General features: G+C 33.7%; 2 protein-coding genes across 2 annotated transcripts; both read left to right on the forward strand.

Moving 5' to 3' along the window:
- The first annotated feature begins 2667 nt into the window (after positions 1–2667).
- On the forward strand, positions 2668–7868 carry LOC100819331 (VIN3-like protein 2). Its single transcript, XM_003541388.4, has 5 exons — positions 2668–2884; positions 3004–3095; positions 4196–4871; positions 5648–5964; positions 6496–7868. The coding sequence occupies exons 2-5, from the start codon at positions 3071–3073 to the stop codon at positions 7686–7688; spliced, it is 2211 nt and encodes a 736-aa protein (XP_003541436.1). The 5' UTR covers positions 2668–2884; positions 3004–3070; the 3' UTR covers positions 7689–7868.
- Positions 7869–9636: 1768 nt separating this feature from the next.
- LOC100527679 (putative ribulose bisphosphate carboxylase small chain) lies at positions 9637–11245 on the forward strand. Its single transcript, NM_001248939.2, has 3 exons — positions 9637–9958; positions 10044–10175; positions 10741–11245. Exons 1-3 carry the CDS (start codon positions 9812–9814, stop codon positions 10978–10980), a joined length of 519 nt encoding a protein of 172 aa, NP_001235868.2. The 5' UTR covers positions 9637–9811; the 3' UTR covers positions 10981–11245.
- The last annotated feature ends 1233 nt before the right edge of the window (positions 11246–12478 follow it).

Genomic DNA, 12478 nt, shown 5'->3' on the forward strand with positions numbered 1-12478 from the left:
GACTAATTAAGATGATGATGATGATAAAAGAAAACGAGTGTGTATTGGTAAAACAAATGCTCATTTATTTTTTCTATTTTCAGAACCATAAATTTACTTAAAGCAGCGATATCTTTTAAGTATTATTATATCACATATGGAAGTAAAGCAGCAACCATAAAACATGTTTTTTAAGTGTAGAAGAAAGTAAGCATTATTAACATGTCGGGGGTGCAATATAAGGTAAACCAGTTGCAGAACAGAAGTGAGTGGCGTGAGATGGGAAAGGATCACTGCACACCATCATTGTACAAATAAGATGTGAATCAGAATTTTCTCTCAGAAAAGAAAAAAGAAGTGAACAAACTTCAAAAAATTTCATGCATATATATACCACCCGTACTTTCTTCCTTACACTGCAGTAATTTTGTGGGGCAACTAATGTTAATTGACCATACCACCCTCTTTGTTGACTCTGATCACCCATGTGTGTACCTCCCGTACTGTCACCAACAAAATTTAACACTCCACCATTATCCCGCCGCTACTGTATTGGATAATTTTCTCCCTCCGTCAGAAAAAATAAAATCTGACTATACAATAATATCACAAAAGTGAGAAAAATTATAACCAGAAATAAATTAATGTGGGATTATTTAGGTTTAATTAATAATTTTATATCGAATTCTAATTATATAATTGCATTAAATACTTAAAAAAACGTTTTATCATTTATATAATTTTATTCGAATCAAACATAATTTACCTTCGATCTCAGATACTTGTTGTCCAAAAAAAATATATAAAAAAAAAATATCATTAAAATTTAATCAACTATTCCTAACTAATTCTTTAAATTTACTGTAGCGCACCTTCTATCCAGATAAATATATTAAAATAAGAGTATAATTTTTATAAACCGATATCTTATACCGTCAGTCACTTCACAGAAAATAAAATGCACTGAAATTTTTTTTATGCTGTTAACTAAATGAAAATTTATAATAAATACGACTTTTTAGATATTTTTTATAAAAATAAATAAATTTATTATACAATAATTTTTATTAAATAACAATATGATATTGTTAATTTTTATTACAATATTTCCCGTACATAACTACTATATTTTTAATAATAAACATGAAGAGTGTGCTTTGTTTGAAACACAAAAACATAAGTGGAAGGACAGAGAAACAACCTAAAAATGGAAGGGTTGTGAGGTTGTCTTTCATCTTGCAGTTGGAATCATTGAAAAAAAGGAAGAAAATAATATTTTTTATATATAAGGAAGAGATTCACATCATTCAATAATAAGTCCAATTTTAAGAGGAAAGGTGGTTTTTGTTTTAAAATTCTTAATTTATCTTTATTTTTGTACACTTTCTTTTTTATTAAGAGTATTTATATAATTGATAAAAAAATTTGTATTTATATAAATTTATATGCATATTTTACTTGCATATCAAATTAACTTTTTGTTGATTCGAGTAATATTATAGTTGATTTTCTTAAATAAGATCATTGTTTAAGTTATGTAAATGAAAAAATATATACTTGAAATAAGAAAATCCTATTAGAGATAATTAACTAATTTTTTTTTATAGAGATTAATTATTAGAAAAATTGATAAATATTTTATACTAATAACATATTAAAAAAATCATACAAATAAACTTAAGTATCAAATAAATTAAAAATCATTAATATTTTTATCAACCATGTTGATTTAAGACATTTCTTATATTTCAATTACTCATAAAACTTGTAACATCTAAGTGATAATATGTATGAAGAAAAATGTGGAAAAAAAAAAGACAATCAATGAAGAGAAATAGACAGCACATAGTTAAAATATTGTCCTACAATACAATGCAGTGCCATGTCACGCCAGAGCACTCCCTTTCGATATGGGTCTGATGTATGTATGAAGTTATGGTGCAGGTTTGTGATGGCATATGGTGTATGTGGATGCTACACTAACTGCGACGCACCAAAAAATAAATGCAGTGTCACCAAATAGACACTAGTACTTTGATACTAAGACCGTGGACTGCAAAAATCAATTCAATCTCTATGAGACTATTATAATTCAATTAGTTTTTTCATCTGAATTCTAAGTGCATAATTATGTAATATTTAGAAATTAAAAATTGTGATATATAATAATTTTATCTTACTGGAAAAAAAATATTGCGTTCAACAAGATAAAATATTTTATTTTGGTGGAACAAAATATTGATTAGTCACCATCAAAGATTTAACTCGGTTGAATTGTTTTAAATTTTTTATATATATCTTTGATCTTTAGAAATAGAATAATTATTAATTAATCATTAATCTGAGATGAAATTAAGTTTAAATCTTTTTAAAAAGACGTTGAACTATTTCATTTATGAAATTGATAAATATTTTATATTAATAATATGATTATAAAAAATCATGTCCAAATAAAATTATCTCTCAGAAAACTTACAAGTAGTTTTGTGTATATACAAGAATAAAAATATTAGATACTAAGGCAAGGACATTTTGGTAAAAAAGGAGATTGGAATACTCCAATTTCCAACCGAACCAAAACTGAAATGTAAAAATGTCGTTGAGTGAGTGAGTATCGCAATATGAATAGCAACAGCAATAGCATGCAGCTGCTTTTTATTTATTTATTTATTTATATTTATTCATTGACTGATTTTTATCTAACAAACAACGCAAACGCTTCTCTCTCTCTCTCACTCTCTTTCTTTCTCTATACAACTTGGAAGCTTTCTCTCTCTAAAAGCAAGCAAGGTCCTCCACCACCACCTCCAGTCTCCCTCTTTCACACAGAGAAATACTGTGTGTGAGACCAGTTTTCGGTTCATGGATTCCTTTTCTCTTCTACAATTCCAAACATCTATTCTTGGTATTTCTCATATTTCATTCTTCTCTCTCTCTTTTACATTTTTTTTCTCTCTCTTTAATTTACTATTTTTTGGTTTATAACGGTGACCCGTGATGTGGATTGGATTTTTTGTTGTGCAGGTTCGAACAAGTTTTGGGCTTTTGGTGGTAATGTGGTGGGTTGAGTGATTCCTCTTGTTGCATAGCTATGGCTACAGATTCGTCTTTTGAGGGTGAATTGCTTATTTTGTCACTCTATTTGTGTGTTCTTCTTCTAATTTTCACCACTTTTTTGTTCTGTTGAAACGGAGGTGATTGAATTCTGTGAAGGATTCTTTATCTGTGTTATGTTCAGGCTCGTGAGATTTAACTTACCGCTCAATTTAACGATCCACATGTAGATTATTCTGTCTGGTATTTTAGCATTGTGACGTATCTGACTTCTCTGGGTTTTGATTTAATTTGTTGTGATCTCTTTGTGCCTTTTCTAAATATTGGTTGGTGATTAGCTTTTGATTTCCTTTTTTTTTTCCTAAAAAAAAATTAGTTTTTCGTGATAGAGGTGCTTATTATTATTATTATTATTATTATTATTTAGTTTCTATTATTTGATTTAATTTTTGTTTTTATTTTCTTTTGTGATTGTGCATCTGGGGTCGTGGAATTCACGACCTGAGCTGTGTGTAATACTTTATAGATGCATTGTAAGGGAGAAAGGTGGGTTAGTAAGCTTGTAATTTGGTATACGATGTGCCAGCTAATAAATTTTCGGGTGTATGGGTTCTATATTAGGAGTATGGAGTCTCCAATAAAGGTCAAAGGAGATTAAGTCCAACTGCCTAATTGTCTTACTTGACTAATCCATTGCACGAGGTCTCGTATGTTTCTATTACTTACTGTGTTTTCAAGTGGTTGGTATGTCCTTGTCATGCAAAGTTAACTGGTTCCAGTTGTATACCTTTTATTATATTTGCTTGTTTTGCCCTTCTTGGTAATGTTTTTGAAGTAGTCAATGTTTTAGACTATAACAAAATTGAGGCCTGGTCAGATAACATACTGGACTGATTTATTACTCATGTGAAAGATAATTGCATTTTATCTAAAAAAAAGAAGATAATTGCATTCTTTTTGCATGTAGAAATTTAAGTATTTCTGCCTGTAGTCTCAAGAAGTTTCTAATTTCTAGTTGATGACATGTCTGGCATGAATACATGTTATGGAAGGAGTCTTTGTAGAGCCAGTCTTGTCTCCTTTACTGCTTGGAGGTTTTAAAATTGGAATACATTCATGTATCTAATGTGCTGATATATGTTTTCTTTTTCCTTAATCTCAGGCCTTGCACTTGATCCTTCTAAGTGCAGTAAATTGAGTATGGAGGAAAAAAGAGAACTTGTATATGAAGTATCTAACTGGTCGCATGGTGCATCTGAGATGCTGCAGTCATGGAGTCGTCAAGAGATTTTGCAAATATTGTGTGCAGAAATGGGGAAAGAGAGAAAGTATACTGGGCTGACAAAGTTGAAAATTATAGAAAATCTTCTAAAAATTGTTTCTGAAAAGAAATCAGGCGGGAATGAAACTGCGACAGACCCTGAACCACAATCTTCTCCTGCACCTGGTCAGAAGCCTGCCAAAAGGCAGAGAAAGTCTGAGAATCCTTCACACATCCCTGTTCCTGCGACCAGCGTTCCAGTCAATAATGGTGGTGATTCTATTAATACCACATTCTGCAAAAACTCAGCTTGCAAAGCTACCCTGAATCAATCAGATGCATTTTGCAAAAGATGTTCATGCTGCATTTGTCATCAATATGATGACAACAAAGACCCTAGCCTGTGGTTAATATGTAGTTCTGAGAATCCATTTCCTGGTGTTTCTTGTGGCTTGTCATGCCACCTTGAGTGTGCTTTAAAACATGATGGTTCAGGAATTGGCAAGGATGGTGAGCGTCCCAAGCTTGATGGAGGCTTCTACTGTGTCTCTTGTTGGAAAATAAATGATTTACTCGGGTAATCATGCTGATGCTTTTCACTTTTCAGCTTCTTGGATGACATCATGTATCCATTTAAAAATTTCTGCCTCTTTTTTTCCTATATCTTGGAAGGTCTTCTATGCTATAAACTTACTACACATGCAAATTCTTAACATGTAATAGGGTTCTAGAAGATTGTATTTGGTCACTTGTTGTTTACAAAATGCATCAAAAGACTTCCAAAATAGACAATAATGTGGAAAAAGTCAACTGAGTTGTCTTAGAATACTCTTCATGCAAGTTAAAATCTTGTCCTTCGTCATGTTAAAGTCTTCTTAGAATTCTCATGACCAATTAAATATCGGTTAGCAGAATTGTCCAGTTTAACTGTATGAAATGAGTCAATAATATTCCTCACGACCAAGTATTATTTTTAAAAAATAAAATAAAAAATCTCCTCCCTCCCTTTTCTTTTGCTGAGTTCATAAAAAGCTTTAGGTTGTGTATAATAGAAAATTGTAGCATGGCTTTATTTAGTTCATTAGGACTGATATTTCAAGATGAATATTAGGCATGATCAGTTTTGTGAAAGAGAGAGATTCATTATTTGTTGAATGTTATTTTTGATTGCTTAGCTATGGTAAGACACTCTACTCAACATTATGACCAAGATATTGTGATTGCTCAATCAAAAGATGGTAAAGTTGTTCTTTTAATGTGTGGTGTATGTGCCATATTCCTTTTAGGATGAAATTTGGGAAATATGTAAGGTAAGATCAATCTCATCTTGGCTTGTTTCTTAAAATGTATTAGATGCTGGAGAAAACAACTGATGGTAGCAAAGGATACTAGACGCGTAGATATACTCTGTTATCGTGTCTCCTTAAGCCAAAGACTTTTACAAGGAACTGAAATGTATGAAGAACTTTATAAAATTGTTGATGAAGCAGTGAAGAAACTTGAACCTGAAGTGGGTCCACTCACTGGCTCACCGGTGAAGATTGGAAGGGGGATTGTGAACAGGCTTTCTTCGGGACCTGAGGTTCAGAAACTCTGTGGTTTTGCTCTGGAATCACTTGATTCACTATCGAAAAGGATCTTGCCTTTGTCACCCAAGCCAACAAATCAAGGTGATCATCTTTTTTTTTTTTTTTGCTCAATTTCCCTTGTGGATCTATATCATTTACAATTTCACTTGTGGTTTGTTTTATATATGGAACTGACTACTTTACTGCTTCCGTTTATTTTATCTTAATTTTTATCTCTTATTTGGTAATTGGTACAGATATTGAAATACTTGAGTGTAAAGAAGAAATGATTTTATACGGAGATTTATGTTTGGAATGGTCTCCCAAAAGTAACTTTGGATAATTGGTGGAGATACCAAAATTACTTTTGACCACATGTAATAATGTTAATTTATTTTGGGACCCAAAACTATTTCTGGGATCAGCAGCCAAACATGGGACATGACCAACTTCCTAGGTTTTTTTTTTTTTTTTTGTATATGAACTTGTATTGGATTCTATTTCAAGGTACATAACTATGGTATTGGATGCAAACATAGAAGAGTTATCAGCTTATTATTTTTTTGTCACTGGGTCTAGATTCTCAAAGAATGTAATAATATTGATCTCTGTGTACATACTTTACATTTTCAGATGCATATTTGCTCGCTCCAAATATGTTGAGGTTTGAAGATGTCACTGCCACTACCCTCACTATTATTTTGGGTTCTGAAGAACCCTCTGGTGAAATTCTTGCTGGTTACACCTTGTGGCATCGCAAAGTTGATGATGTGGACTATCCCATGGACCCAACTTGCACCTCGCTCTTACCAAATAGAAGGTTCAGTGTCTCGGGCCTAATTCCAGGTACAGAATACAGTTTCAAAGTTGTTTCCAATGATTTGAGGGAGTCAGGTATGTGCGAAGTTCAAGTCTCAACAGAGCATGGTGAGGAAGAAGTCCCTAATTGCTCAGCAACTGAAAGAAGTCAGAGCCCGGTAACCAACTGTAGCAGCCTTTCCAATCCATCATCCGTGGAAGATGAAACTAATAACTGTAATCCATATAGTGACCTGACTGATAACCGAGCAGACCATTATCCTTCTTATCACAAGGATAGCAACAAACTTGCTTCTGGAAATTTATCCAATGATGCTATTAACTGTTCCAATCTAGGTGGTGCGGGACTTCCTCCTGATGCAGATTCTTTGTCAGACAAACAGCATGCTGGAGGAACGACTGCCTCCATACCTAGTTCTGATGTGCTAAAGCTCGAAAACAAGCATTCACCAGAGGAACAAATCACTGAGGACATGAGCACCGATGATGGGTTGATTTCCCCAGCTCTAACAGGGAGGGAATGTGTGCCGTTAGTGGGTAGCTCGGAAGGAGGCTTGCCTAATACTCCCTGCAAGTTGGAAACACTTAAGGATGGACCTGGAAAGAATAAAAGATCTAAGTCCAGTGGCAAAGATCAAGAAAATGTATCCGGGAAAAGGGAGGGTCCCCAAGATGGAAGCACATCCAAGAAGAGAAGTGGAGAAAGGCAAGAGGAGGGCCGTGTTGCAAATGGCTTTTCGGATCGTGATTTTGAGTATTATGTGAAGGTGATTAGGTGGTTAGAGTGTGAAGGTCACATAGAAAAGAACTTCAGGCAGAAATTTCTGACTTGGTACAGCTTAAGAGCCACCCCTCAAGAAGTTAGGATTGTGAAAATATACATTGATACATTTCTTGAAGATCCTGCATCTCTTGCAGAGCAACTTGTGGACACCTTCTCGGAATGTTTGTCCAGCAAGAGAACATCAGTTGTGCCAGCGGGGTTCTGCATGAAGCTTTGGCATTGACCAGATTTTGTAGGTCCAGCTACTAGCCGCAAGCTTGCCATGCAGTAATTCTTTAGATTTTTAATATATTCTTCATTTAGACAGTTCAAATACATATATTTATTTCAACATTATCATTCATATGATGATGTAAGAATTTTAGATTTACTTTTATTATACAATTACTATTTAAATTGATAATTTTTTTTCCAATTTGCAACTCGGTCATCGATACACTTTTTGGTAGGTAACATTGAAGAATTTATACTAAATTAATTTATCTATAGTTTTAGTCTTCTCTAGCTGACGAGGCTCTCAATTTGTTAAAAGTTTTTCGACCCATGAATTGAAGGTCTATTATTGGCGTGGATCTTTAATCTTCTAACAATTTTAGTGTTGACTATGTAATCGTGCAGATTAAGTGGACGATATTTTGACACATCATTAGTGAGCAATAGTGAGCAATAATTAAAGCTAATCATTGATGGAGTAATACTCAGTAAAAGTTAATGATTTATCCAGAAATTCAGAATTATTCCGCAAGTTAATCTCACTTTTATAAATGTCTGAACTCTTACGCTGCTGCTTAAAGCATGTGTTTCACTATCTTAGGGAATTTTATCAGAGGTTAGTTGAGTTGTGTTGTCAATCATGAAAGGATGAAAGTTAATAATAGTCGCGTGTTTAACGAAAGTTCCTGTCGCAAGAATAATATTATGGTTTGTTGGACCAGTCTCGCCAGTGATTATTGCAGCAATGAGTTGGTTAATGAATCACAGAATTTGATTTATCTGTTTTGTTTTTCGTTTTCCAACTTATCTCACACGAGTTGATGACTGGATTGATTAATCCTTTTCAAACCATATACATTCACTGAAGTATGTCTTCAACAAAAGATTTTTATACATAAAGTCAAGAATTGAATCTTGATTAACATACTTTAAGAACTCAACTATCTACCAATGTGTGTTGAGCCTTGTTGGTTTTGGATTTATTTGGTGCAATTTGACATATCACAATGGTATGTGTGTATTTGAACGAGGGAATTGACCTTTTTCCGTGAGTTGAAGAATTGTACAAATGTGAAGCTCAACACATCTCTTATTGGGTGTTGCTAATGCGGGTGCAGCTGCGGTTGAATATGAACTTTTGAGCTCCGTACCGCATTGATTGAAATCTATGAATACTAGGACTAGATGGCCTATAAATAATCAATTGGCAAAGGTTTGACTCAAACAAATTGTTGTCAATTGGCATAGTGGTTCGCAATCACAAATATCTATTGCATGAAGATGCATAATGTATATGGTGTCCCACCATCCATTGATCACTATAGATGCATGGTTGATATTTTGAGTCAAGGTGAACAAATTAAAAAGGATGATATGTTCAATAACGTAATATGCACTAGAAAGGACAGGGAAATGGGAAGTATTAGAAGGAATTAAGGCCTCAAAAATATCAAAATATAATGGAAGGAAGTACGACATTGTGCCATAATGGGTAATTGCTAGGAGTTTCTTAGAAATTGATCAAATCGTCCACAATGTTGAAGTAGTATAGGAAAGTAGCTCGAGGATTTCAATATAACAAGATACACTTTATTTTTATTCTTACTATTTGAAGTAGTACAGTTTGGTTCACATAGATTTCAGACTCATAAGACATGTTCAAGAGAGACACCAGTGTGCTGTAAGTTGGTTTTGCCAGTGCAATTTGAAGTCATTTTTTATTTGGCTAGTAGAGAAGGTTGTTTGGATTCCTACGATGTCCACATCCAGCCAAACATAATTTTATAATGTGCACTAGAAAGGCCATATGAAAAAGTGGAGGAATCGTTTGTTTATTTTATTTCAACTTGTTGGCACAATTTACTCAGCACCAGGAATTGGCGGGCCCCTGTCAGCACCGCAAGTGTTAATAAAATTGTGTAAAGAGATAATCAAACTCTCCCTTTTCTTGTGCCCACCGTCTACTTATACTATACACATTATTTAAGGATCACCAAAGCCTATTTCTTTAGTCCTTATGTTATGTCTAACTCTACCTCGTTCAAGATCAAACATTGATTCTTAGTTGCATAGCCCTTGTCATATCTCTTTTTTTAATCAAAACCTTCCATTCAACACTTATAGTTGAATAAAATGTCTGCTGCAACTTTTGCAGCTCATATTGCTGGGGCTGGCTTTGTAGGCTTGAAGTCCAACTCATCAAATCTTTGCCCCAGTACTGGATCCATAGGATGGAAAAGGAAGATTGTTTCAAATGGTTCTAAAACTTACTGCATGAAGGTGAAGTGATCAAATTCATTGTCCATATATATGATGTGTTTAAACTATAACATGATTTAATCTATTGAGTTTATACTTCCAACAGACATGGAATCCCATCAACAATAAGAAGTTTGAAACACTGTCCTACCTGCCACCCCTTTCAGATGAATCCATTGCAAAGGAGATTGACTACATGCTCAAGAAGGGATGGATCCCTTGCCTTGAATTTGATGAGGTTAGCTTCAGATAAATTTAGATTATTATGTTGTAGATTTATGCTTTTTCTTTAATTTCCTTTGGAGAAAGCAATTATATTTACATTAGAATTGTTTATATTGATTATCTAAAATACGTATAAAAGACTAGCAATTCTCATGCCATCGAGAATAAATAAAACTTACGGATTTGACTTCTGTCAAGTAAAGGAAGTGCATCTCAGATAATAAAATACATTAATAACCATTGATTAAAAAATCAGCAGTTAAGATAGTAACTAAACTCAAAGTTTATTTGTACACATTTTATTTTATTTTTTTTGCAATTTCAATGGTTGATTTGTTGGTCAACCATAATAAATGCAATTTATTCTCTCAAATATATATTTTTTTACTTTAAGGGGTTGGATGTAAAACTTTATAATTGTTACGAGCTTTGATCTAATCTAGGCTAGGTTGATTCTGTGTCGTTGTATCATGGAGAATTTTATATATATTTATGTTTTTCCATTGATGCTTTGGTTTTATAAAGATGGTTGTATATCCTAGTAACATGGAACTGTGTTGTTTGGAACATGAAATTAGTTGGGGTGTGTTCGTAGAGAAAACAGCCATATGCCAGGGTACTATGACGGTAGGTATTGGACATTGTGGAAGCTACCAATGTTTGCTTGCAGTGACTCTTCGCAAGTGCTGAAGGAGATCCATGAATGCAGAAGGGTGTATCCAAATGCATATATACGTTGCTTAGCATTTGATAACCAGCGTCACATGCAGTCCATGGCTTTTATAGTTCACAAACCTGATATCACTACTACCACTTGAGCCTTTTTGCTCTTGTTAATTTATCTTCATTTCCCCAATTTCTCTCTCTTTAAAAAAATGTAATATGGACTTTGCTGTTTACTTATCTAGCGGTATGAATAAGATGGAATTGGAAGTCGCAGCCGTTTGTTTGAATAGAACGTAAAGACGTTATTGAGTTTGTTTTCATTTTGAAGTTATAATTCTACCACACATTTAGCTTGCAATTGATTACCATCACGCTGTATTTCTTAAATTAAGAGCAAATATACTTTTTTGTTTTAGTTGCATACTGTAATCATAGTTTTATTTAATATGGTGTTTCCTTTTTACCTTTTATCAAAATCGTTATGTGAATTTGACTAACTCCATGTCATTTATAGTGGGTCACATATTCCGTGAGGGCACTAACTTAGACACTTTTTGTTGGTGAAACTACATTCTCGCTTTTATTACTAAACTTTTGTACAGGACAGAACCGCTCTATCTTACTACAGGTTTAAGTAGAGTTTAGTTTGGCATTCTAAGGGTTTAGCTCCATGTCCCCCCTTGGTTCTTTGTTGCTTTCTTTTTATTCTTTTGTTGAATGATATTGGGTGGTGCAGGTTTTGCTGGGGGTTGTTTTGGTGCCAACTTGGTTGGGATAAAAACAATCACCAACTTCTGTCACATCCTTCTTTTGCTTAAAAAAATAATCCATTATGGTAGGCAAAAATGATCTGGCCTCTGCATAGGTTCCACACACATGGTTTATTCCGTGTACAAGGATCGAGGGATGGATTTCTCTTTTTTGGATCAAGAAGGATTGAAGGATTTTTATTTGTATTATTATTAGTATTTTCTTATATTTTTGCAAATCTAGCCCATAGTTTTCAGCATGTATCCCTTGATTTAAAGTGTCAATTTGTGTGCATGTATGATTGCGGATCACAAACAAGAATATTTTGCCTAAGCAATCGAGTTAGTGGGTTAGGAGAGATCATTGATTTGATCTCTAAGCCCCTAGTTTCTTAGGAAGTGAAGCATGAATGTGGTCCTTGTTGACTATGGTACGAGTAAATCACCATTAAACAATCGATTTTCTCTAATATTATAGTGTTCTTTGTGCCAAGTGCCAACGCCAAATTACCTAAGGGACACGTGAGGCCGTGTCCCATTGTCCCTTTCCCCCTCCCCCTTCCATTTTTCTTTTGGCAACATCACATGTATAACTAATAAACTATACTACTTTACTAAGCTAGCTTACCGAAATTTCCCGTCATTCAAGACTTAGGCATTCGGAAAAAATACGTCGCCTGATTGCTCCTTTCACCAACATATACCATGCCTAGAAACCATAGTATACAATTAACACTTTTCTGTTGTGATCTAAAAATGGTTGCTAGATAATTGTAATTCTTAATGATTGATTATATGTCATACAAAAATTTCAAGTGATTGGAAGTTGTACTTTTTTATTTAAGAATATATAAAAGTGAGGCAGGGATATAAAATAATTGAGTCATTTTTTAATAAGGTG

Source organism: Glycine max, chromosome 13 (assembly GCF_000004515.6).
Source record: "Glycine max cultivar Williams 82 chromosome 13, Glycine_max_v4.0, whole genome shotgun sequence".
In the NCBI taxonomy this organism is placed as follows: domain Eukaryota; kingdom Viridiplantae; phylum Streptophyta; class Magnoliopsida; order Fabales; family Fabaceae; genus Glycine; species Glycine max.